The following is a 27,171-nucleotide window of genomic DNA, read 5'->3' as shown; positions in this document are numbered from 1 at the left end:
GCAATGCTACATGAGGTTCTTCTGGAATCATACAAGGATTCCTCCCGGAATCCAGCATAGACTCTTTCAAGTATTCCTTATGGAGTCCCACAAGGTACCCTTCTGGACTCCAACAACAGATTTATAGAGGGAATACTTGGCATCCTTGGCATATCTCTCAATATCGTGTTTAATTCTGTATGAATTCATCCTGGAATCTAGGATGGATTTAACCTTCCAGTCGTCGCGCGGTTTGCCACTGTGAGAGCCACCGTGCTGCTGTTGTGAACGAAGACGAGTTTTTTCAGCAGTTTTGTACAAAATACAACAGCGCGACGACTGAAGAGTTAAACTGAAAATAAGAATTGATTCATTCCAAAATTCAGCATGGATTCCTCCATATGTAACCACACATTTTATCTAAAATCTTACAGAGACTGAAATCTGAAGGCTCTCAGGGACTCCACCTGAAATTCGCAATTCTACAGAGATTCCTCAAGAATCTAAGAGTTCTTTCAGAGTTCCTTGCAGTAGTTCATCTGGAAGTTTTGAAATAATTTTCATCATTTCAAATTGACATTTCCTTTAGAAGTATCATGTATTTTTTTTTTCAGGAATTCCTACTGAAAGTTTCCTGGAGGAAACAAACTTGAAAGATTCCTGAATAAAATCTTCAAGGGCTGTCTTGTTAATTTTAAAAACATCTCTAGATGAGTTCTAAGACATAACTTAAGAGGTTTTCTCGATACATGTTCGGTCTTTGGTTTTAATTCGGTCTCTTTATTCAGACATAAGGTCTTCAAAGTTGTATTTTAACGTTCATCGTCATCATCGAAACTTCAAAGGCAGTTTTTCTGTTCAAAACTAAAAATTATTCGATGAAAATGTGTTCACTGTGTTTCGGTTGGAGAATAGAATAAAGTGAACACATTTCCTTGATTTTTTTGTGATTTTGAACGAAAAAACTACTTTTGAAAATTCCGAAATCAATGACAGATCCTGCCCTTTCAAGATACTTAGAAACTAACAACCCTGGCTATATTGATGTTGTAACGACAATTTAACTTACTTACATTAAATCGTTCTTTGATTATGTAATGTACAGTTTTAATACCACTTTCTTCAATTTTACTTCATTTCGCCAACAATTGAGATCTTCAGACAGGCCCAAGAATAACGTATCACTTGCGCAATGACACCTGAGCTAGGAACACATTTTGCTTCCATTCGAAGTCGAATTACAAACCCTTTCTCTTGCCGGTACCTAGCTGTCTACCGACCATTGAACAGTCGACCTTCCGACAAATCCCTGCCGGATGCTTCATCAATTTGACTTTTAGCTTATTTATGACTACCGATTGTTTTACTCCCAGTCCAAAGCAGCAGCTCCAAACTTGGCCCGAAATGAAATCAACTCCCAACGGACGAAGAAAGAAAGCAATGGAACGACGATCATTTTCCCATACCAATCAAAACTTGGCAATTATTCTGTTTGTCAGTTGAGCTATACACATCTTGCTACGATATTTCTGTTTGAAGTATCACGTCGCGGTGGAAGAAAGTGTTCATGTACTGCAGCACTTACTCCCAGGGCTGATAGCTGGTTTATTTTCAAAGACTTGGTCACTATTCTAATGCAAGTCTCTGAAAAGTCTATATTTTCATTGGAAGGCTTAAAAATATGTTTTTAATCAAAAAGACCATTTCGATTAAAAACATACTTTTAAGTCCTTCCAATGTAAGTATAGATTTTCAGAGACTTGCATTAGGAAAGTGACCAAGTCATTGAAAAGTCATGTTTTTTTCATTTTCGACTTGCAATGAATTCGGATGCAAAATTCTAGAGGATTTTCGTCTAAGATTCCTCTAGAAAAAGATTGTGATTTCTCCAGAGATTTTTCTAGGGTAGTTTCAGGCACTCCTCCAGGCATCCTTCCACAAAATCCTTTAAAATTTCTGAACGACATCCTAAGGGAATCCTAGGGGGATACCTACTGCTTGAATTCTTAACCTTCCAGTCGTCGCGTGGTTCGCCACGGTCAGAATCACCACGCTGCTGTTGTGAGCGAAAAGCGAGCTTTTTTCACTAGTGTTGTACAAAATACAATAGCGCGAAATTTAATAGAATCTTCGAGATTATTTCTAAAAAAGTTTATGAATCCTGTTTTTTTTCCTAGTTTTCCTGTTCCTGATTCTTTTTATGGCCTCCTTTTGGTTCTAGTTTGATCCCTTTTTGATCTTTTTTCAAGAACATGAGGTCTTCTAGGTTCCTATTTTGAAGGCACTCAGGCGCTACCAGCCCTGTACTCCGCGCAAGGTGCCAGTACTTTCGATTCCGTTGGGAAGCCACATGAGCAATTTTTGACATGATGAGCTACCGTCGGGCCTCGTGATCCGACTGGATTACCACTAAGCGGTACTACTTAAGCCAACATCAAGTGACGTAATGAAATTTCGGGGTAGATGCCGAACGCCATTACGAACCTGCTGAGGCTGCGGGGGAATCCAGATTTAATCAGAATTTGGTGAATTGGTGGCATCCGAGAGCGAGACGATGTTACCGAACACCGTTAGGAGCCGTCAAGTTACAGTTTGGTATGTGCATGTCTCGAAAAAAGGTGTAATTGCCTGTCATTAACCGAACGGGCAACACCGCGTGGTGAGCACATGAAAGATATGTGCAGGGAGTGCAATGAATGTCGAGCTAGAACGTTTCCGTGGACGTCATGCGGCAAACTGTAGGAGATTGTGTGGGGTTCAAGATGAAGGACATCTCGGATAATTGCCGTTCTTGTTTCGGGGGTGATTGCAGCGGGTTTTTTTTTCTTTAATGATGATGATGATTTAACTATGCAATTAGACAGTAAACATGCCACTTGGTGCCCACAGTCTGTCTAATTGTACAGGAAGAGTTCATTGTAGCACGAATGGAATTTAATGAAATGGGAAACTCTTTGATCACGAAATATCAACGATTGCTTCTTCAAAAACTTCAGGTGTTGAAATTCTAGGTGAGAAATATATGAAATTCTATACGACTTACTTTTTAGAATCCGTGGGGCATTGCTTCAAATTCTAGGAAATACTTCTTCTCTACAATGATTCTCTTCCGAATCTAGCAAAGATTCCTACTGAGCGTCAGCAAAGATTCCTCCTCCTGGAAGCCGGGATGGATTTTTACTGAAAATCAGGTTGGATTCATCATGAAGTCCTCCTGGAATTCAGCATGCAGTTTTCCTGAATTGCAGCATGGCATCCTTCTTATGTACTCCTCAGTTTTTCCTACTAATAGAATCCTACAGATAATGAATCTGGACTCCCATAGGGATTATTCCTGACATCCTACAGGGATTGCTCATGAAACTCTTCAGGGATTCCTCCTGATGTCTTAAACGGAAGTCATTCTGGACATCTATAGATGTATATATAGACATATGGACATCTATAGATGTATATATAGATACAGTATACTGAAATCCTATAGGGATTTCTCCTGGACAGAAGTTTTTCGTGGAATAATATAACGAATCCTATAACGATTATCTCTCAATATCATGTTCGTTCTATATGGATTCCCCCTGAAAGCTATGATAGATTTGAACTGAAAATCAAAATGACTCCTCTATATGTACTCCACAGATTTTTTCCTAGAATCCTACAAAGATGTAATCTGAAATCCCACAGGGGTTCCTGCTGAAATCCTACAATTATAAAAAGATTCGTCCTGGTTTCTTAAATGAGATTCTTTCTGAACTTCTACAGGAATGCTACAGGAGTTCCTCCTGGAATCATATAAGAATTCCTCCAAAAATTCAGCACAGATTCCTCCACGAATCCCACAGATATTCCTCCTGGTATCTTTCAAGTTTTTCTGCTGGAGTCCTACAGGGTTCCTTCTACAAATATGACCCGAAGCATTATTTCTTCAAAAAGTTCAGATGTTGATATTCTGTGTGAGAAATATATGAAATTCTATACGACTTACTTCTTAGGATCTGTCGTGAATTCCTTAGAATTCTAGCAAATACTTCTTTTAGAATGCAGCAAACACTACTATCAAATCCAAGCTATGATTCTATTTGTAAACCAGCTATGTTTTATTTTGAGACCCAACAAGGATTCCTTATTGGAATTCAGCAGAGATTCCTACTGAAAGTCAGCAAAGATACCTTCTGTACAGTGAATCAATTGTCACCCAACACGCGGCAACAAAGACATTGTCATCTCCTATTCCTGTTGCAACAATTTTATTCCGCAACATCAGTTTATCATCACTTGAACAGAATATGACAAAGATCAATCACCACGTGCGCAGCGATTTTGTTGGCTTCGCATTGCAATTTTCGAGAATTTTCTTCATGTTGGTAAACATTGACACACTATCGAACAACATCCATAAAAGAAATTTGGTTTTGTGTTTAAAATAACTGATTAATCGCGAGTTGAAAAGGTTGCAACAATGTTGCGCCCTGTGATTGTCATGACAATTTTGCTTTGGATTGTGTCCTTATCCGCAACAGTTGCAACAAACGGTTGTGAGCGAGCTTGCTTTGATGTTTATTTTTCGTCTATTTTGATGACAATTTGATTCACTGCTTCTGTATGAATCCTGGAAGGTTTAATGGGTTTTTATTGAAAATCAGTATGACTTAATTCCAGAATTTAGCATGAAGTTTTACTGGATTTAGCATAAAGCCTTCTCGAAATCCAACATCCTCCTATATGTACTTCACAGATCCACACAAATTCACAGATCACATCCTCTATATGTACTTCACAGATTTCTCCTGGAAGCCTACAGAGATGAAATCCGGAATCTCACAGGAACTCCTGTTGAAATCCTACAATTCTTCAGGGAAGCCTCCTGGTTTCTTAAATGGGATTCCTTGCATATTTCTACAGGAATACTTCCTAGAAGGATTCCTCCTAGCATCCAATACGATTTTTTTGAGAAATGCTTCAGGTTTTTTTAAGGGACGAAATGTCGAAAGACAAAACGTCTAAAAAGCAAAACGTCGATTTTGTTTTGTTCTTTCGGAAAAGAATCATTCTTTCAAAAAATGTTCGGTTCCTTCCAATTATTCCCTTCCGACGTTTTGGCATTCGAAATTTCTCAAACGATTTTTCTTCTAAAACCCAACAATGACGCAAATAAGTTATGTTAATGAAATAATGCCTAGGTTGTTTTACTAGTACATTTATTTGAGGCTCAATTGCGTTTAACGCTTTACGGAGCCAAAATTCATTATTAGTATTATTAAAGTATACAATCCTTTGACTTTTTCAGTTTAAAATTGGTACGAGTTGGAACCAGGTTACTCGGGTCAACTCGAGCTTTGTGGTCACAATTTATGAGGCAAGGACACGGTAGCCCGACTAAAGGTACATAACAAAATTATATCAGCCTATGATATTATATTATAAAGTTTTTATCGAACATATTTTGTTACAAATATGATGCAGGATGTTGTTAAAATAACTAAAATCGTAACAAAAATACATATGAAGTGTAACATAATTATAACTGAATGTGATACATTCCTAACAAAAATATATCAAATCCTGTTCTATGTGTTTGATACAAAGTATCAAAATTATAATACTGTTTAATATACCCTTTCTAACAAAAATATATCAAATCCTGTTCTATGTGTTTGATACAAAGTATCAAAATTATAATACTGTTAAATATACGTTGTAACTTATCCAGTTACATGCTTTTTGATCAATAATATGAAAAATATATCAAAATATGATACGTTTTGATATACTGCTTCACGTCGAAAAATGGGTTAACCAACGTGCGAAGTTCGATTTTTGACCAACTTCGCCGTTCGCGACTCGCTTAGCTATATAATGCGCATCTATTCCGTCCGCCGTGTGCATTATGCACACTATTGAGAGCTGAATTGCGACGCGGCGAAGTTGGTCAAAAATCAAACTTCGCCCGTTGGTTAACCCAGTTTTCAATGCAAAGCAGTATATAAAAAAGTAGTTTAAAAATAGGCTTATGTGGCAACAAGTCAATTTTTAATCGCTTTCAATTATTCAATAATAGAATGATCATAACATATTGTGAACGCTGAAGTTTATTGACCAATTCCAAAGATTTTTCCTTCATTTTCCTTAAATACAAACAAAGTAACTCATTTTTATCTTCAGTTTTTTTATATTTGTGAGGGTTTTCATAAATGATCTTATGAACAGCAATATAGATTTTAAATTGTGCTAGTACAAAAAGCAAACAAAAACTTCGTCAAAAATTAATCTTAAATTTCTTTGAAATTCAACTTCTGAATTGTATTAAAACATTGAATCGGTGACAAATTATTTCTTACCATAGTAATTCAGAACGCGTGCGATCAGCTCGCGACATTGTTTAACCTTAACTCCAGCAACGGCCGGGGTTTCCCCTTGATAAACTCGGTGCTCAACAAATCGCTCTGTAGAAGAAAATTAAACAATGAAATTTATGTTAACTAGAATATATCTAATTTTAACCTTCGATGTATTTAACTTTCTCAGGATCGAGGCGAACTTTTTCCGGCAACTCGTTTTGAATCTGCTCACCTCCTTTCCGACCATTTGGATTGTTTGTTACACGACCCGTGAGTGTCATGTTTTTCAGACCATCCGTGAAGATTTCCATCAGCAATAGCTTGACAAAAATGTAGTCGCGGCTCCCAGCAGTTTCAGAAAATTTCTTCAACTTATTTTTGTCGGGGAATCCGGGCAATTCGGTGAACTTTTCGTCATGTGTCTTTCCCAACACTTTTGCATTTAGGGCGTCCGTCAATGTGAGACAGCGGAGTGAGCTTTTCTCATTAGCAAGTTTCAATTTCTTATTTTGCGCAATTAGGGCATTGTTCAGGTGGATAAGCTGATCGATCTTAGCCTGCTGTCCGCAAACACAGCCTATCAAAGTGAAAAAAGAAATGTACACATAAAAATAAAACGTTTACTAAATGGTTACAATTCGACGTTATCATCAGGAGAGTAACATGAGCCAATAATTAGCAACCCAACATTGATGGTTAATAAAAAAACAAACAATTAAGTTGAAAAATATTAAAACTCATCAGACTTGTTGAGTCTCACTCTAACAATTTCCATCAACACTTTGCAGAAGCAAATTTCGAGTTTTAGTGAACCGATAAAGCTTTAACGGGCAACATATATAGAATTATATGATAAATTTTTCACATCGATACATGGAGTGGTACTTGAGATTTGCTTTTTTAAAGCTGGAAATGTTCCAATTTTCATAGAAAGAATATATTTCAATGTATATTTTTCAGGGTTGTTATTTTTTAGGGTACTTATACTCGTCGAAAAAAAAAATTTGAGTTACCGTAAAATGGGGCGAAGTTGATCACTTTTGAGTGTTTCTATCAAATAAATACTTTTTGAACAACAAAAATAATTTTATGAAATTTAAGAACGAAGGTTTTGATTCTGGGCTGAAGATAATTAATTACTGAGTCTAGTAAACGACATTGAAGACACCCTTACTGTTGAGGTTGAAATACACGTATCTGTCAAAGGATACAAACTCTAGTGGAACTAAATGGTACAGAACTAAATTCGAATTTTCATTTATTTACTGAGATAGGTTTTCAAAAATACTCACTAAACATGAAGTTACTGAATTTGCATCAAGTCTCTAAAATCTCAAAAATTAATAAGTAGAAAACTTGTCGATAAATCAATATATTTTAAAATTAAATTATGTGAATTATAGAATAAATCACATTGAACACCTAAATGTAGGTATTTTTTTTCGCAATTTTCAACTGGTGATTGTTTTAAGGAGAATCTTTCAACAAATACTTGTTTTTCTATCTTCAATATTATACCAGATTTAGGAAAATCTGTTAGATAATGCGGCGTCACACAAAAGTTAATAATAGAAATCGAATTATAGCTCTTATTACAAACATATGAGTACAGGAATTATCTACTTCTCGCCGCTGATCAACTACATCCTGAATTACGGTACACGCAACTTCGATAATAATCGATTTTTTTACCTTCCATCAATGACACCTCGCTAAAAATTCTTATTTAAAGAGCACTTACTTTCCTTGATCTGAACAAAGGAACCAGACTGATGGCGGATTGATTTTGCTGCCTGTTGTTTTGCGGCGAACTGTTGCTGCGGAACTGCTGTTACTCCTACCTGTTTTCCGGATGTTTGCTTCTGGCCCGACTTTTGTTGTTTTACCTTAACCGCACCAGTCTTTGATAGATTCTTAGGACGGTCTTCAAGGTCGTCGTCTGTTTCACACGCATTTTGTGTTTCCGATTCACAGCTCTCACTTTCGTCTTCTTCTTCTGACAGCCAATCTTGGAGAAACTGTAGATTTCCATCTGTTGGAAAATCAATCAAGGGTGCTCGGAATGCCAACCGTTTTGCAGGAAGAGCGAATGATGGCGTTTTGTGTACGTCTTGTTGTTGGTGAAAATCGTCCTCGGTCTGGTCAATGGAACTGGTGACTGATATTGCTGCCGGTCTCTTTTCACGGCCCTCTACCTGCGATGCTGTTGTTGATTTCACCTGATTAGTGGATGTCAACTCCTGGCTAAACTTTTTAACAGCTCCTGAGGGATCCTTTGAACGGCCCACGCACGGCATTTTGTGGTAGTTTTCATCCGCATTCGACTCGAAGTGCTCTTCATCGTTCTCTCCATCCGACAGGCTGCCACGGAGCAGTGTTGATCTCTTATTTCCGCGCTGCAGATTTTGTTTTTCGAGATAAATGACCGGTACACGGATGGCACATCGTTTAGCAGATGGAGGTGATACGGATACTCCATCATCCTGTTGACAGTGCGTGTTCTCCTTGTTGCGGACCAAATAACCGGAATGACTGCGGACAGACAATTCCACCGGTCGCTTGCCACTGCGATGTTGCTGCGGAACTGCTGTGGAAGTTGAAGGCTTTTCGGGGCTTATCTCTTGAATTCCTGTGTCGACATTTTTGTTCTGTAAGAAAACAACCAGGTTTGAGGTTAGAGCAAACATGTTAGTATTCGATCTACATTACCTGATGAGGAGCGAGCAAAAAATCAAGATTTTTCGATTTAGCTTCTTTCCGAACACTTCGATGTACTTTTTTCGATGCGGTCTGCTTAACCGCTGCTGAAATCACAACCTTTTTCTTCGATTTCGCCATTTGCACAAAAAACTTCCGTATCAGGCAATTTGTTAACACGTGTGAAGATAAATGTAGTATTAAATCGACGACGGTGACAAGTTGACAACAATGTCGGTGGTGCAGGGCTCCCGTTTTTCAAGAGGAATTTACGACTAGGGCTTAGCTGACATATCAATAACAATGAAAATAAATATACTGATTCAGGTTGAAAAATGGGCTAAACAGTTTGATTTTTAACCAACTTCGCGGAGTCGCAACTCGATTCTCAATAGTGCGCATAATGAATATGGCGGAGGGTATAGATTGCGCACTATAGCGAAGCGAGTCGCGACGCGGCGAAGTTGGTCAAAAATCGTTGGTTAACCCATTTTTCGACGCGAAGTAGTATATTATGAATGAATTTGGCAAATATAATTTCAAATCCTTATTGGATTTCATATCCTCAAATAAAAATCTATTTTAAGGAAATACACATTATTATGTCAGTGTTCAGCAACAATATAATTATTTTATGTGCAACCAGGCACGGTTCACACAAATTTGGAGAAATAGTAAAAGTTTCGTTAAAAAACAACTTTATTTTTAAGCGTGAGTATTGATAAGTATTAGCGCATTTGCTCAAAAAGACACGCGCATGAAGAAAAAGAACAACCGCGGTTTGATTCTTTTTACATTATTATTGTTGGAGATATAAAAAATTGCGGTGTTTCGTCCAACACGCAGCGAACTGGACTATCGAATTTCATACATTTTGCCTTATGAAAGGTGGAACGATTATTGCAATACGAACGCTTTATGTATCGTTTTAGCATCACTCCACATCAAGGCGTCGATGGGCGCGTGGTGTACGCTCGGGCCTATCGATCGCAAGGTTCTTGGTTCGATTCCAGGTTGCCGCGAAAATGTTTTTTGTTTTCAAATTCTGGTTTCATAAGGCAAATTTATGAATTTCAATCCGATTTCTTGTGGCGAATTTCCATAAGGGGTTCCTATGTTTATCGATAATCCATTTGCCTGAGTGAACCAGTTGTTCCTTTCTTTCCTAAAACATTTTCCGTGTGGAAGTGGGGGACAATGCGCTTTTTTGGAAACTTTACTACACTCGCGCGGTGTATTATATTCAGCGAACCAGACAATACTTAAGCATTTATTCAGTTGCCGTAAAAATTATTGATAGTCGTTGTGGTAAACGCACAGCTTTTCAGCGGGATAGAGTTTAGGGTTGTGGGTTCGAATCCCATCGGTCAAGGATGTTTTCATAAGGAATATTTTCTCGACTTACACATGCAAAACCAGAAAAATTGGCAAAGAAAGCTACTTATGGACGTGTTAATAACAACAATAAGCTGAGAAGCAGGCTCTAGTTCGAATGCATCGCCAGAAAGAAAAGAAAAATGATTGAAAACCTAAAAGAGCCCTTATCGCAAATTGGTCCGGATATGGCAACACTTCAAATGAAAATGTGTATTCGTCGAATAATTTTCCGAAACAGCGAATGTTTCATTCCTGTTCGTTTCATTTCATTTCATGAAAATTTGCAAATTCATATCAAAGAAAAATATAAAGCCGTTGATCATTATTTTCTTTGCCTTATTGTCTTGGTCTTTTTTAAAATCTACATCAGATGTAGAGTATAAATATACAAGACAATGTGATTTAACTTAATCAAAACAAAACATTACTTGAATCAATCTTACACTGCTACAAAAGAAGTCGTAAATAATTGAACAAACTGTGTATCATTGCCATGTGTCATTATGATTTTATGAGACAATGACTGCTTACATGTGAAGTTTTAAGGATTCACGTGAAAAATGTTAATCCATTTTGAAATACCACAAAGTGCACAAATTTAGCACATCACCTTATTCCGCACATTTGGTCCAAAATTTGTCGAAATTCAAGAAAGTTTTGATTTTTGCCCATATTGCTATCTGTATATGATGGTTATACATCACAATTGCACTTGATATTATCATTAACAATCATTTCTAATTAATTAGATATATTGCAAAATGCGCGGAATTAGGGTCTAAATTACGGCACTTTGCGGAAGATTCACAAATAAGGATTTAATTCTTTCAATGTTTTCTGGGAATCGTGTGAAAATTATTTACGTTCACTTGAAAAAGTAATCGAGAATTGTTCCAGACTGTGTTGCCGATTGTCCCTTTGTTTACCAGTAGTCCATTTTACGAAACGACAACAATTATTGTTGTTGCAACCGCCTCCTGTCAAAATTTTATTTTTCAAATAGACAATAGGCAATTCCAAAACATCTAGTAGAATGGACTTTGACAAATTGATTGCATTGTAAGGAAGTATTATTATTTTGGAAGTATTAGCGTTATAAAAGCCTTAAGTCGGTATCTAAGATGAGTGAAAAGCGAAGACCCAATCATTATTGGTTAATGGATCCATGGTACAATCAACAATACGTTAAAAAGGTATGTAGGTAATTTCCAAACAAATGAAAATTATATTAATCAAACTTTTTAATAGCGCAAGAAAGCAGAACAGCCCCAGAGAACTACTACCGATAATCTTATCAACGATGGCGTCAATGAGGTTTTCATAGAATCAGGAGAAAGTTTGCAAACAGGTATACACAAGTTAAACGTTCTTGATCCTCACTTACAACATATGTTATTTCAGATACTTCTTCGGATATCTCCGATGACAACAACACAATCAATCCAACAGAAGTAAACAGTTCATTTTCAGTAGCATCAGAAAGTGAATTACCGGACCTTCACTATAATGAATTACACGTTTCCAATGAAGCCACAGATCAGGAAGATTCTCAATCCGATTTTAGCAGGCAAACGAGTTCGTGTAATGCATCGGAAGTGCCAAGTGATTTCGATAATCAGAACAGGGAAGGAATAGAGGAATCGGTGAGATGTTTTCTTATGGGATCCAACCACAATGTTGCATTAGAACTTTCACAAAAATCTATGAAGATCTGACGAAAGAAACATCAAACATTGTCACTGTTCTAATTAGCTGTTTGCAGTGGTGCAAAATATAAAATTAGAAGATCAGGATCGATGGATTGCTATTTCAGCGTTTGTGAAATGTGAATAAAGGCAGAAATCGGAAGTTTTTGAACTCAGAGATGTTTACCGGGTAGAAGCGAATTGCAAAGGAATAACAATATTCACCATTAAAATGGAAAATTTGAATGTCAAAATTTGTTATTGGTTTGTTTGAAATAAGAGTTAAAATAACTAAAATAACAACTACCTTTGTATGAAACAAAAAAAAAACAAACTAATAACTAAATTTTGCCATTATAATAGCAACATAATAACAAAAGGATAAGCAATAGTAAACAACAAAATATGTTATTATTTAGGTATTGATTACAAAATAACAACTAAATAAGCTATTCACGAGTAGATCAAAATAATGCTAAAGTCAGTTCTTTGACTTAAAAAACTAAATTTGGTATGATTGAAAAATAAGCTTTTTGCCTTCCTATAAAAAGTTTTTGCTTTCCTGCAAAAATCTTAGACTCTTTAAATCTTCAATGGATATCATACGAATAGTAAAATGAACCATTATGGCAAAATGTGACATTGGTTTGTTCTCATAAATTATTTAAATACAGTTTTCAAATATCAAAATAATGACATATTTTACTGTGATGACGATGTTTGTTATTCCTTAGATATTTTTGCACAAATAACAAATTTTACCATGATAGCATATTAAGTTACTGATTAGTTATAACATGACTTTCATGGATAAAAGACCAATGACAAATTTGGCTATGATTGTATAATTTGCTATTGAGATATTCAATGTCATATAGTATAAACATAATAATGGTTAAACTAGGTATAATTGCATAATTTGTTACTATTTTATCATTATTTTGTTATTTACCTCTACCCGGATTCACCTTAAGCACAAATCTAAAGAACCAAACAGTAATTTCAACTTCAAAATTTATCGATTGGTTATATGTAAGTGGTGAACAATCGATCAAGTTTTTGGCATAAATTATAGTATGGTTCTTTAGATTTTCGCTGTTGAGGAACACGGTTTCGATTTATCTGCACCTTAAGTAAAAGGGCTGTGATGATCGTATTCCGGGTTTTCCAATAAATCGCATGGGATTTAAAACTTATAAATTTGGACATTTTTAAACTGTACAGTAGTTTTTAATTCAAAGATAAAAATAAAGTAAAATATTACAAACTCATGCATTTCCTATGTATACTAAATGTATTGTATCTTTTTTATTCTAGGAGCTGATTGATTCAAATGATCAGTTCATCAAATTCAAGACGAACGTTCGTGTTAATGATGTGCTGTTTATGATACTTAATATTTACATTAAATATAAGCTACCGCAGCAAGGCGTAGAGCATCTTTTGCGAATGTTTAATGTGATTTCGATGGGTAATATTTTTCCAGAGTCTTTCGAATCGTTTAAAAATATGTTCCGAAATGATTACGAAATGGAGCGCATTTATTTCTGTCAAAATTGTCAGTACGGGTAAGGATTTTTTTTTATTTGATCTATACGATATTTGATATTAATGTTTGATACATATTTTCCAAATAATTATTTTTCAGATACACTGGTACACCCAGTGCAGAAACCAGGTGCCCGGTAACAAATTGTAATGCAAAAGAGAAAGATTTCTTCATTGCTTTCTCATTGGAGCAACAAATTCGGGAAACCGTTTTGAAATATTCTGAACAAATCAACAATTATGAAAAAAAAACATTATTGAAAATGATATTTGCGACATCAATAGAGGAACTCTGGCGCAGGCAACAATATCACGTGAAGACGGCCAATTCATAACGCTATCAGCAAACGAGGACAGCGCGGCACCGTACAAAAGTACAACTAAAAAACCACTGTATCCACTTTTTCTCACAGTCAACAATCTGCCTCCTCAATTGAGATTTGACAAAAATAACCTCATGCTTGCTGCTTTGTGGTTTAACACGGGAAAACCTGATATGGCATTATTCCATAAACATTTCATTCAACAAACACGACGTCTCCGTAAGGGAATCAAAATTGGATCCGAACACTACAAGATTCTAGTTCTGCAAGATTGTTTGGACTCGGTAGGCAGATGCGAAGTGTTTTGTTCGAAGCAGTTTAATGGGACATTCGGCTGCACCATGTGCCTTCACTCTGGAAAATCCATCAATAATCAAATCAGGTATCCTTACCAACGATCCAGGCTAAGAGATGATAGTTCAACAAGAAAGCTAATGCTAGAGGTTCATAATTCGGAAACGCAGAAGCCCATGCTTGGCATAAAAGGCTTGAGCGTTCTCACTGGTGTTCCTGATTTCGACATCATTAGAGGATTGCCTCCAGACTACATGCATTTAGTAAATTTGGGCCTAATGAAGCTGATATGGGAGCTACTTCTTGAAGGCGACGCTGAGAACAAATCAAAACCTTATCACATTGGGAAACACCTGGGAGGGAGGCACCGATACTACACACGAAATATAGAACAACGTTTGTTTGAACTGCAAGATAACTCCAGCTTGCCAACAAAAATCAAGGCAGGCTTGGAGAAAACTGCTAGTTTTCTTTTGTTGTGTACTTTCGATCTTTCCTGACAAACATGGAAAAAGGGCCACAGTTTTCTATGCACTAAATATTAATTTTCATTGGAAAAAGTAAAACGATGCGTTTTTCAATGCTTCATATTCAATCAGTTGAAAGGTGCTCACGTGACATTACTTGCAATATGTGCATGAATTGATTTTCATTCAATTTTTGTCACTTTTGATGAAATGCGAAATTGTGTTTCAATCGGTTACGCGCTTTTTCCATGTTAGTCCAATGTTTGAGATCTGGGCTCACAGTGACAATTCGTGACAGCGGAATCCCGGCTCACTATGACGTACAGAAATTTTGTATTGGTTTCTCCCTCCCAGGGAAACACAAAGTGTTGATAGAACAGAGATTGCAAAGTATTCGGTTACCAAGTTGTTTTCCAAGACGGATAAGGAGTATATCTGAACATGCCAAATTCAAGGCCAGTGAATGGGAAACTCTTCTGTTTCACTGTATTTATCCTTGTTTTAACGACCTCCTGCCGAACAAGTATATGCATCATTTAATGCTTCTGAGTTCCAGTATATTTCAGCTTCTCGAGTTCAAAATTTCCAGAATCACTATCTCATCTTGTGAAAAAAAAATTGGATTTATTCGTAAAGGATTTTGAAAAGCATTACGGTACAAAGAACATGGTGTACAATGTACATTTAACCTCTCACCTGGCTCAAACCGTAAGAAATCTTGGTGCTCTTTGGAATTCTTCACTATATCCTTATGAAAACGGAAACAGCATGCTAATAGGTTTTCAGACTTCGAAGAATCATCCTGTTCTTCAGGTTTCTCAAAAGTTCCTATTGAATAGGATATGTCGTTTTGGTGAGGTGAAGAATTCACTTGCGAAGGATTGGATTTCGAAAGTCTGGAGTCCCATACACCAAAAGATAGAGTTTAGTCAACATAATTTATCAATATTACCCGATCATGTAGATGTAAGTACTGAGCTAAAAAGAGTTGAGTTCTGCGATATCGGAAAGTATCATTACAAAGGCATTAGAATTTGTTCAAAAGATGTGTGCAAAAACTTCAAATATGATGATTCATTTATTCATGTTAACGGTGATTTCTTAAACATTGATCGCCTGCTAATAGATAAAAACAAAAATGCATATGTACTTGGCACAATTTTGAAAGCCACAAAAATATTTGAGAACATGTTTATGTATGAGTTATCAAATACTCAAAAACTAAGTAGCATAAACGATACGCTTCGACTATGTGTAAATGTAGAAATTGTGATGGATGGTGAACCAAAAGATACATTAAAATACGTTTCGCTCTGCAAATCAAAAACGCAGATAGATTAAGTAAATTATATGAATAAAAAAAATAAACCAAATATGTATGGGTCTAGAAGAAAAGGAAAATTTTCAAATAATGTAAATTATTTAAACTTGTATCAAATTTTATTATAAAATTGTTAAAATAAAGCAAAAAAAATATTCAAAAGAAATGTAACACAATATGTTATATTTTTGTTTTAATATTTTCTGTGAATAAAGGTCCCTAACAAAATTATATCATAATAAGATATACATATCATATTATGATATAATTTTATTATTTTTTTGTTATGCTCCTCTAGTCGGGAGGGATTAGGATTAGGGTTCGCAGCAGATTTCGGAGGTATGAGATGATATCTCAATTTCGTTTCATGGCGTTGGTACCAATTTCTTGCTGTTATTCGTCTGCAGGCTGGCCAGGATCCTCAATCCAACACAATGTGGACACAGCAAACCAAAAATTGGAGAAAAGAATTCATGATTGAAAACAATTAATTATAAAATTTAGAATGCAAAATAGATGTGCTTTAACTTGAATAGGCTTTCAATCTTCGTCAAAGTTGTAGCTTATTAGGTTTCTTAAAAGAATACATTTTCCATACATTTTCTAATGTTGAGATAAAAATTAATTAGTATGTGTATGAAACAGTTCTAACAACAAATAGAGAGGAAGTTATAAGTTAATCGAAGTGCGCCACAACTATGAATCGCAAGTCAAATTGATTTGATATCAGTTTCTATATATGGGACTGACTTGCGATACACGACAGTCCAGAAATTATTAGTTCTTATTACTTTGAATTCTGCGAAGAATCCAGTGAATCAAAAAAAAAAAAATAGATTCACAGCATTTCGATGTTTTAATAAGAATGTTTTTGAACAATAGCACTGGCTGTTAAGTTTCCCAGTTTGTTCTAGTGTTTGTCAAATTTTCCATCAAAATGAACTGGACCGAAAAAGGCTATACATTTCGATCAGATAATAAATCAATAATGAAGTTGATCTAATCAATGTTCTTAATGCTTTCTCAGTCTTGTATTAATGACCAGTTACTTTCGATTGACTGTCTAGGATTCCAAAGGTTTGAAAATTTTTAAAAACTTCCTTGGACATAAAGATTTTGTCCTGGGGTGGCCTATTTCACATTACGTTCGGCATAATGTACGTTTCGCATAAAGCAGTGTCATACAAGAACATGTAGCATTTTATAGAAGGAATATAATTCTCATTATGCCAAATGTCCATTATGCGAAACGTCCCACCCCTGTTTGTCCTACCGATAGTTTAGAATGTGGACGCGCCTCTGAATTTTTGAAAACTGATGTTCAATACAATTCATGCAAATAAAAATGCATGCTGTGATACGGGAAATGAATGATCTGATGCACGGTATCGACAAGATTTTCTTCGTACGAAAATTACAACATCCCGAAGCAAAAGTCAAACTGGCTCGAATGAGTTTCATCATTTTATTCGCGAGTTTCACAGGCGGTTGAATATCAGCAGATTAGAAGTAAAATGACAATTTTGTAGCAAGCCGTTTAACATTCTTTGACAATCTTGTGGCAAGCGCTTTGACACATTCAAAAAGAGGATAAAAACAAATACAAATCAACAAAGATTCTATATAAGCAAGGGTAGATTGATAATCCCTGGTTGAAGATAGGTCAAGTTTATTGCAACCACACTGGTTAAAGATCGATCGATTAAAATAAAAATCTGATGATGGTCGAATATCAGTAGGCCGAAACGTCCTGTAAAACCATAATCTAGTGTGTGTTATCATCACCTAAAATTAACAATAATCGAAAAATATAAATTTATTGTTGGATAACTCTTGTAATTAGTCTTAAAAAAATCTTCCAAGTATGAAAACATGTCGAGTAATGCATTCGCTAATATTCAAGAAGTGTTTAGTTTTTTCTATATGAAATTACAATCAATGGGTATTGTTATTTAGTGAAAAATTCTTGGCTCAATGCAATGTTAAGCTTACTAAAGTTCCGTCTTGCGTACTTTCCAGTCACACTGAACTAATTTTTTAGTAAAGTTTGTATCACCTGTGTACAAAAAAAAACTTTCTTCTTGGCTTTTTATCCACACTAGGGTAGAACATTATATTCCATGTCAAATCATAAAATTAATTTGTTTTTCATACTTCACACATATTCCATGGTTTTGACATTTTTTTAACTAGAACATTTTAATAGATGCCCAGACAACAATAATGTACGTAAAACGAAATCACCTTTTGCGTTATGCGATGCTTATATGTGCTCGTATAAGATATCGTGTTTAAGTATTATACGTGCAAAAGTGGAGGCGATATGCGTGCATATTCTATTTGATGAAAAATGAGGATTGTATAGATTTTATTGTGAACTAAGTTGATTTGACAGCTACAACGGATTTATTCGACTCACTGTGTACAAGTATACAGAACGAAACGAAATATAGAAAATAACTTAGAAAGTAGCGTCTCTTACGAGAAATGTGCTGCCCATAACTGCATAACAGTCACATTCGACATTTTTGACAAATTGGAGTTAATATCATGGAGAGTCATCAAATGATAAATACTTTCGATCAACTTACTAAAATCTGTGAGATTGTTCTAGAAAATTCGAAAAAAATACCAAGTTGTTTTGTCACATTGGCATTTGTAACCGCATAACAGTCACATTGAGATTATACATGAGCCTCATAATGTAGTAGCAACGAAATTTCTATCAGAATTATTTTCTTACTATTCACCCAATATGCGATATGAGCTGTACAACATTTCAGCCTCAAATAAGCACTTTTAAATTATTAATGATTTTTTGAAATTTTAGTTTCCTCCCATACTGCCATTAAATGCAAACTTGGTATCCCATTTACTCAATGCCTACTTTTGTCGAATGTTACAAACATGCAGTTATGGGCAGTGTGCGGGTGTGATGTAATTTGTTTAGATAAACGACTTTTTACGTAAACTGTTATGCGACTTCTAGTTATATAGGTGATTACGGCTTTAAATTTCGTATTTTAATGCTTCAAATACAGCCCACATTATCTTTTGATCTGACTGGAGAGATTCCAATCAATAGTGTGGACATGAATTTTCAAAAATTGATCAATTACATTCATAGGTCAACTATTGTTGTTGAAGCTTCCAACTGTAATTAATAACTAAATCTGTGCGGTCCATGTGCGTTGTACAAATGATACCATTCTAGTTTTAAGAAACATAGTGCTTTTTTGTACAGAATTAAGATTGCGCAAACAAATGTTGATCCATAAACGCCAATCCTCCCTAAGTTCAGAGACATCAAAACGCTTTTTCGTTTTGTTTTGATTCAGTTTCGCACGAGCATTACGGTGCACCGCGTAGCAGATTGTGTCGTTGATGCACATCAAGTGCGCGTTTTATCGCTTTGACCTCCCCCCTCTGGCATTATGCAGAGGTGAGAAAAGTGTGAGGAGCAACTTGGAAGAATTAACGGCTTCTTTCATTTTTGTTTTATCGTCTGATAGACTGATGCACGCACTACTATCTTGGAACCACGTTTCAAAAAGCGAAACCGTGGAGTTTTCTTACGATATAAACGAGTAAGTTTGCTCAACGTTGGCCCGAAATGATAAGCTGATCACGATGAAGATTTTCGTGGAAAATTAAGTGTGGCCTATGGTTTTCAAACTGATGTGCTTGGCTTGACTGATGCAGCAATGTTTTTCATTCCAAAACAAATTGCCTAGTTTGGACAAATGCTCATTTCTACAGCTAATGACTTCAATTTCTTGGACGATTGGATTGAATTGGCTAATGTCCAGATGATTGAATTTAAGCAAATTTGTTCAAAATCTTGAAATACGACTTCGCGAATCTTGCTCCAAGCTTGATGCACGACTAAACGCAATGGAGGGATTTAGGGCGTGCTCGTATATGACGCCTCGACCAGATGTATGTCAGATCATTTCAATTCCGGGCTATGCACGCAATAACTGCACTGATCGGTCATGATTATACGCTGTCAGTCATTACTTGATGGCTGGAACACCGAATCTGAGCCATTAAATTGAAAAGTGAATGGGTCGAGCTTAAAGCAGTCTCGTTACACTAACCATGGTCTACAAAATATATATCTACAAACCACTTGAGTCGTACTTCTGGTAATGGTATTCAAGTCTAGGCGTTAGACCAGCCAAAGGTCAACTCAACATGATCGACCCGAGGTCCATTCATCGCATTGGAATTTAAGATTTTTTGTTTACTACGAGGTATAGTGCATATACACATCGCCGGTCAATCTTTCACACACTGCCACTGACTCAAAAGCTTCGCTTGTTTTTTCATTAGTCTTGTTGCATGATGATGGCTTTATGTAAAGAAAGAAGCAAAAAATGTCCGAAGGTGGTGAAGGTGTACCGATTTGATCGGTCGAAAAGAGGTAATGCAGCAAGGGGGAGGGTCTCGGTGTAAAGTAGGCTAAAGTGCCGGTAATTGAAAATCAATAAGAAATTGGATCTATCGCAGACGATGACGATGAAGCCGGTGTTAGCAGCGAGCTTTGCGAGCAATTGATGGGAAAGCATAAAGAGGTAGTAAGTGGACTGTCATCAGGCGCGGTATGGCGTATCATGTTTTCGATACAGCTCCGAGGCTAATAACATTGAACGCTGTTCCGATGCATTTGATTGTGAAGTATATGTAGTTGAGGAAGCTCGCCCACATTATTACCGGTAATAGGCCAAGGGCAGAAATAGGATAACCAATTACAACCACAAATAATAGTGCGCAGTTTTATGGGTGTCTTGCACATAGCAGTACAACTGCTGCAAATCGAATCTATGACGAAAGGTCGAATGACAAAACGTCGGTAGAGCAGAGGTTTGAAAGACTGAAGGTCGGAGAGCAGAAAAGAAGACACAAAAGGTCGAAACTTTTTTTGAAGATGGAAAAATATTCCATCAATCAATTCATTTTCGACTTTTTGTCGTTCCACGTTGGTCTCTAAAGTCCCTTTTGCTTTAAAATATTTTCAGTGAATCCTGGTGCAAAGTTCTAAAGGCTTGAAGCCTTTAATAAACTTTTAGACATTATTAAAGAGCTATTTCACAGGACTTCAAGATTTTTTCCCAGATTCCTCGAGAATAAGTTTTAGGGTTTCTCAATAGATTTCTTCTTGAATATTTTCAGGGACTCCACCAAAGATCCCTCCACAAAATTCTTCCATTTGTCCATTGGAAATCACCTTAGTGGTGGATGTTTTGTAAAATTTATGATAAAATATTTAATATGAATAATTTATGCAGAATCAAGCATGCTGTTCATCAGCATTTCATCATGTTGAATGAAAATTTCACTCAAAACTGCAAATCGCATTCACTAACTTATTTCAGCTCATGATCCGTTTTGCAAGTCTCAACAGTTGACAGTTTTTTTCCTCTCAACAAAAAATAGTCGGCTTGACTTTGTTCCCCCGCATCTTAAATTATGCCATTTTCAATTATACTTAGGAGAAAATTATGATCGCGCCGTAAAAAAAAATCAAGACAAACCACCCGATCTTGCTCAAATCTAGCCGCTGAGATAAGATAATAAATTTTGCTTTGGTGTTTTCATTTCCACCTGGCCGTTGTCCGAAAACAATAAACACGAGGAACCCATTTTTTTCGGGTGCAACTATTCACTGGCGTTCGGGTGGGCTCACCATATTTCATACTTAATTTAAATATAATGCGACCATTAGTTTTGTCCGTTTGGTTAATTAACGCATGAGATGGAATGGGAAAATCACAGCGGCTTAAAATGTGAATCTCTGTCAGAAATATTTGTCAAGAAGGTTATTATATTTTAGAGTTGCAACAATTATTTAACTTTACGAAAAATGCAAAGTCAAAAAAAACATTGGTCGATTTTTTTCACCGATTAAAGTTGGTAGCAGATCACTGTTTAACTATTTGCTTCTTAACTCTCTTCTTAAAGCAAAATGGTTAAAGAATTCAATGGAAAAATACTTTGAGTAAGCGACATGGAATTTTTGCCAGAACCCGTGAAGTAATCGATGCAGATAATTCTGAGGTCCTGACCTCATTGCAGAATTCGCTCTAATTGGTTTTGGATCCCGATCAAAGCAAGCGTAGAAAAACATCCCATTTGTGTCGGTCCATGATCGGCAATGTTTCGGCAAGTTGTAACAAGCTTAATAAATAAGAACGGCGAACGAGAGCCCCAAGGAGAGAGCGATCGTATAACCAGTTTTTCTCTCTTATTTACCATTGGGGGTAGGTGTTTTATTTCACTGACATGGTAAACAATTTGAACATCCTATAACAATCATGCCCCCAGGTTTGGAGCTTGGTTAGATGGATTTTATCATGCACTGTCATTGCCCCTGATCAAATCAGAGCTGTAGTAGAAGATGATAAACAGACTCTCATGATGTGTTGCGGATCATGATTGTTACAGAGAGCGATAAGTGAGAGATATTCTCAATCTCTCCGAATTCAATCCCTTGCTGTGGTAGATCCTAGAAGCTTTATTAGTTTCTACGACACTCCATCACAGGTTTTTCAGACATTCCTCGAAGAAGAGCTTTGGTTATTCTTCCAAAGATTTCTCCAAAAAAAAGCATTCGAAAAATATTCTTTCTTCCTTTAGGAATTATTCCGAAACATTCACAGTTTTTTACCGATCCCTTAAGTGAATACTCCAAGGAAATATGGTGTCTTTTTGATTTAATAATGAATTAATAGTACGATATATTTCGTAGCAATAGTATTTCCATAAGAATGTTCAAAAGAATTCCACCAGAATTTCCTTCAGGAAATCTCCCAGATACACCAAGGGATCCATCCAAAGATTTTTCCGGCATTTCTTCCATTGATTTCGTTAGGAGGTCTTCAAAAGATTGCTACATGAATTACACGAAGGAAACCAACCTACTAGCGTTCATTTCGGGTTTTTAAAGAATTTTGATTAGGGACTTTTTTCTCAGTAAATTTTAGATGATTTTCTCTAGGAGTTCCTACTCAGATTTCCAGTCATTATTGAAGCTATTTTCACAAAGACTCATTCGAAATCTTTATCAGCGATTCTCCAAAAACTGTTTCAGGGATTATTACAGAACATTCTCACTCTAACTGATTTTTTCATCGTTGTTATCGGTTAGGGCAACTCGATTGAAAAAATCAGATGAAATAATAGTTGGTAGTGGTTTAATTGAACAGAGCTATTGATCTTGGAATTCATTCAGTGATCTTTCCAGAGAATTATTGAAGGTCATACACTTCTAGTGATGTCATTGGAAATTGTTCGAAGGTTTCATCTAGCATTTCTTCCAAGAATTCTATGTGTATTAAAAAAAACCTTGCAGGTTGCTGACTTCATGAGAAGATGCTCCAGAAATTGCTCAAAGAGATCTTTAAGAAACGTACACAAAAAATCTTACGGGATTTCTCAATAAATATACGTCAACTCTCCTTTACTCGATATTCCATATCTCGATATCGAGTAAGAGAACCATAGTTAAAGTTGACAGGAAGTCTACTACCTGGAAAAACCTAGAAAACCTGGAATTATCAGGGAATTTTATTGAACTTGAAAAAAAAACACCTGGAATTCTCAGGGAATTTCGATAACAATCAGGGAAATTACTTTGAGGCAGTAGTTCATATTCTACCATGAATTACTGCCTCAAAGAAATTTCCCTAATTGTTCATGACAAAGAGTTTTCGCATTAAAAACGCCAAAAAATTTCGGCTGCGCCGCTCCTTGAGCTTTTTAATGATCTTTTCAGGTATGAAATTTTATCGACTTCGCAGTATATGATTAAATTTTATGAATATATCTAATTTAGGTCAGTAATATATCGACACATCTGTATGCTTGTTTTGTAACATTATGCGAAATTTGGAAAACTGATTTTGGGAAAGTAATCACGAATTCAAACAACTATCAATTTAAAACGTCAAAACAATAAATTTATCATTATCATTATATTATCAATTCCTCTACCAATACTCCCAGATGTTCTTCCAGTGGTTTTTCAAAGAATGTCTTGAGAAATTTCTCCAGAATTTGCTCTTCGAAATTCTCGAGCACTGCATCGTTACTTTATCCAGTATTTTTCTCAGCGATTATGTCTGGTACACTGATCATAAGTACTGTGCAAAAGGATAGGACAAGAAACAGTCAAGGAATGATTCCGCTACAAACATTACTTGAGCTATACGCTGCTGAGAAGTAGAGCTGATTTCATAACGTCGGTAACGCCTGCTGTACAAATCAAATGGAGCTGTCACTTTTCCGTACGGAAAAATGTGCCGCTCAATTATTCCGCAAGTAAAAATGACACTTCGCTCATATTGGATCAGCTGTCAAAATTACTTTGGTAAAAAAGAGAAATTTTACTTGAGCACTTTACGTTTCAGGTGCATACCACGCATTACTTTGAAAAACTTCCCAAACACCATCTTAGGACTTCCTCCAGTTATTTTCCCACTTACCTTCAACCGAATTTTAGAGAATTTCTCTCAAGAAAACCCGCAAAGGTTAAATTTATAGTTTATGAAAAAATATATTCAAGATTTTTTCCAAGAAATCCGACAAGAATTTCTACGTCATTTCATCCACGGTTACTCCAAATAAATTCTCCAAAAAATCTTTTTTTCCAGGAAAACTCTTAAAAAATGTTCAATGATTTCCTCAAATTCGACTCTATTTTTTATCATTGAGTTCCTCTAGATTTTTCTCTAAGAATTTCTACAGAATTTTATCCAATAATTACAACAAAAAAATCTCACCGAATTTCTCAAAAAATTCCCAAGAACTTAAGATTTAAGAACTTACACAAATTTCATAAGAGATTACTTTAAAATTAAAACGAAAGACACATACACCGACTTCAGCAATTTAGCTGCATACATAGACTGTAACTTAACACTAGACAATGGACAAGCATGCTCCAATGGTACAGCCGAGAAACATACCTGACGAAAAGTTTCAATAGCTGAAGCGGGAATCGAACCCACTCTCCATAACACGATGTGCTTAAATGCCTGACGACACTAACCGCACGGCCACGAGGCCTACCAAAAAAACATCTTTAGAAATAATTCACGTTTTTTTAACATTTTCTCAAATTCCTGAAAAAAAAGTCATTCATATTTTTATGGAGAAATTCCTGGAAAAAATCTTGGAAGAATACTTGGATAAATCTTAGAGAAATATCTAGTTCTAGTTAAAATCCTAAAGAAATTCTGGAGGCCAATTTTGTAAGAAACCCCTGGAATCATCTATGGCGAAATTTCTGGTTGAAGTTCTAAAGGGGAGTCTTGGAGGATGTCCTAAAGAAAAATCACGGATAAAATCCTGGAGGACTTAGGACTTTCTTGAAATGTATCTGAATTAATCTTTAAAGAAATGATTTTTTTTTGAATGATTTTTTTGATGATCTCTAAGTATAATTCTCTGGTCAAATGTGACAAAAAAGGTTGTGTTCTTGAGATGTCCAAAACAAAATTCCTCAATGAATTCCTTAGGAAGAATTTCGAAGGAATTCCATGGGAAATAATCACTAAGAGATGTGTCTCTTAAATTTCTTCAGGAGTCTCTCAAACTTCTTTCGGGATGCATCTCTCAAATAAGGAAATCTACCCACTTATCCTAATCAGAGGAAATCTTCGGAATTGTATCAGAATCTTTGGGCAAATACCTGAAAAAAATTCTGATGAAATTCCTTGAGAAAACCATTGAAAATGCAGTATTATTTGTTGTAATGTCACGAGGAATTAAAAAATGAAAACATTTTCAGAGAAATCCCTGCTCTGATTTCATGAAGAATAAAAAAAATCTCCGGGTGTTGTTTTGCATGTTTGATTTTATTCCTGTTTTATCTCTTTTCAATTCGGTTTTTATTTTGTCTCTTTTTCCAGACTGGTACTGGTCTGTGTTCTTTAAGTCAATACCTACCTTACTCAATGGTCTAATTTACTAGTCAATTTTTCATGGGTTGGTTCTTCAAAAAGTTGCATAATTTTTTTCAGTTCTTCCATCACATGATTCCTATGATTCCTATAATTATACCAGCAATTCATCTAGAGAATCCTCGAATCCTTTTTCGATTGACCAAACAAACGTTCCTTCGGATGTCCTCGCAGAAGCTCATCAGCTATAAACCCCATGTGGGATCAGATATTACTTGAGGATTGTTTAGAGTCACCTTACGGATTTTCGGGGATTTTTCAAAAAATTCTGAATTTTGGCGATTTTGCAGAATTTTACGACAAATAACTTGAGGTATAGCTCGGAATATTTCAAAGATCTCGGTAGGGAGCTCTGGAGATATTAAAAGAGTTCGTAATTGCAATCTTTAAAAAAATGCTAAATCGACTTTAAGAAATCGACAATCGAAAAGCCATGATTGAATTTTTTGAGAAATTTATTGACAACCACGAACAATTCAAAACAAAAAATCTTTGGTGTATCTCTCCTGAACAAACTCCTGGAGGAATTTTGTAGTAATAAAAAAAGCGGAATTTCTAGTTCAATTATTCAAGAAAGACTGAACAAAACTTTCGAGAGAATTTTCAAGTATACGAAATTCCATGCAAAAAATTTCTTGACAAGTTCTTGAAGGACTTCAGACTTTTTATTCTTAGAGAAACTTAAGAGAAAAAGTTTTGATGGTATCCTTAGAAAAAATCCCGGTTGATTTCCTGAAGGTGTCCTGAACAAAATGTTATGAACGGTGTGACTAAATATTTAATAAGCGGTGTGAAGTAAAAATGATTTTTTTAAATACCCTTATGCCCACGTTTTAAAGTTTCGTAAGTTTCTACGTCAACATCACACCGACTGGTCGGTGTGGTATCTTGGAACACCAGAAAACAATGCACTGCTCGACGTTTACCGACGCTACCGACGACGGTTCAACTAGTGTAAAATTAGTAGCAAATAGATGTGAGAACTTTTCGGTTGGTACTTTAGGTACCTGTACTATGAGAAGGGTTGTGCAACTTGTTTTCCGACGTCCAAGTTTGCCCAAGTTTTAATGGGCTTTTAAACGCAGTTCGTGTGACCGAGCAGCCCAAAATTGACAGCTCGTGAGTGATGAAGAAGAAGCGATTGGCTGGCGGCGCTACCGGCCATCGTTTTCGAAAG

The 27,171-nt window shown here is 35.9% G+C and overlaps 3 protein-coding genes across 12 annotated transcripts in view; 2 read left to right on the top strand and 1 right to left on the bottom strand.

Moving 5' to 3' along the window:
* The window catches only part of LOC5565300 (trafficking kinesin-binding protein milt), a 312,518-nt gene that overhangs the window by 177,231 nt on the left and 108,116 nt on the right, over positions 1–27,171 (top strand). The window lies entirely within an intron of this gene.
* On the bottom strand, positions 7,937–9,850 carry LOC110676933. The gene is made up of 2 exons (XM_021846831.1): positions 9,027–9,850; positions 7,937–8,965 (listed from the first exon to the last, which is right to left on the bottom strand). Exons 1-2 carry the CDS (start codon positions 9,153–9,155, stop codon positions 8,030–8,032), a joined length of 1,065 nt encoding a protein of 354 aa, XP_021702523.1. The 5' UTR covers positions 9,156–9,850; the 3' UTR covers positions 7,937–8,029.
* Positions 10,882–12,239, top strand: LOC110676934. Its single transcript, XM_021846832.1, has 3 exons — positions 10,882–11,584; positions 11,640–11,739; positions 11,793–12,239. The coding sequence occupies exons 1-3, from the start codon at positions 11,513–11,515 to the stop codon at positions 12,104–12,106; spliced, it is 486 nt and encodes a 161-aa protein (XP_021702524.1). The 5' UTR covers positions 10,882–11,512; the 3' UTR covers positions 12,107–12,239.

Source organism: Aedes aegypti, chromosome 2, assembly GCF_002204515.2.
Source record: "Aedes aegypti strain LVP_AGWG chromosome 2, AaegL5.0 Primary Assembly, whole genome shotgun sequence".
Taxonomy (NCBI): Eukaryota; Metazoa; Arthropoda; class Insecta; order Diptera; family Culicidae; genus Aedes; species Aedes aegypti.
The sequence above is the reverse complement of the archived record's forward strand: the minus strand, read 5'-3'. Positions and strand labels throughout refer to the sequence as shown.

Excerpts from the sequence above, each read along its gene's own strand:
- LOC110676933 (XM_021846831.1), bottom strand. The coding sequence starts at position 9,155 with ATGGCGAAATCGAAGAAAAAGGTTGTGATTTCAGCAGCGGTTAAGCAG. Across the intron at positions 8,966-9,026 it reads TTTTGCTCGCTCCTCATCAG|AACAAAAATGTCGACACAGG; the intron begins GTAATGTAGATC and ends GTTTTCTTACAG.
- LOC110676934 (XM_021846832.1), top strand. The coding sequence starts at position 11,513 with ATGAGTGAAAAGCGAAGACCCAATCATTATTGGTTAATGGATCCATGG. Across the intron at positions 11,585-11,639 it reads ATCAACAATACGTTAAAAAG|CGCAAGAAAGCAGAACAGCC; the intron begins GTATGTAGGTAA and ends ACTTTTTAATAG. Across the intron at positions 11,740-11,792 it reads AGGAGAAAGTTTGCAAACAG|ATACTTCTTCGGATATCTCC; the intron begins GTATACACAAGT and ends ATGTTATTTCAG.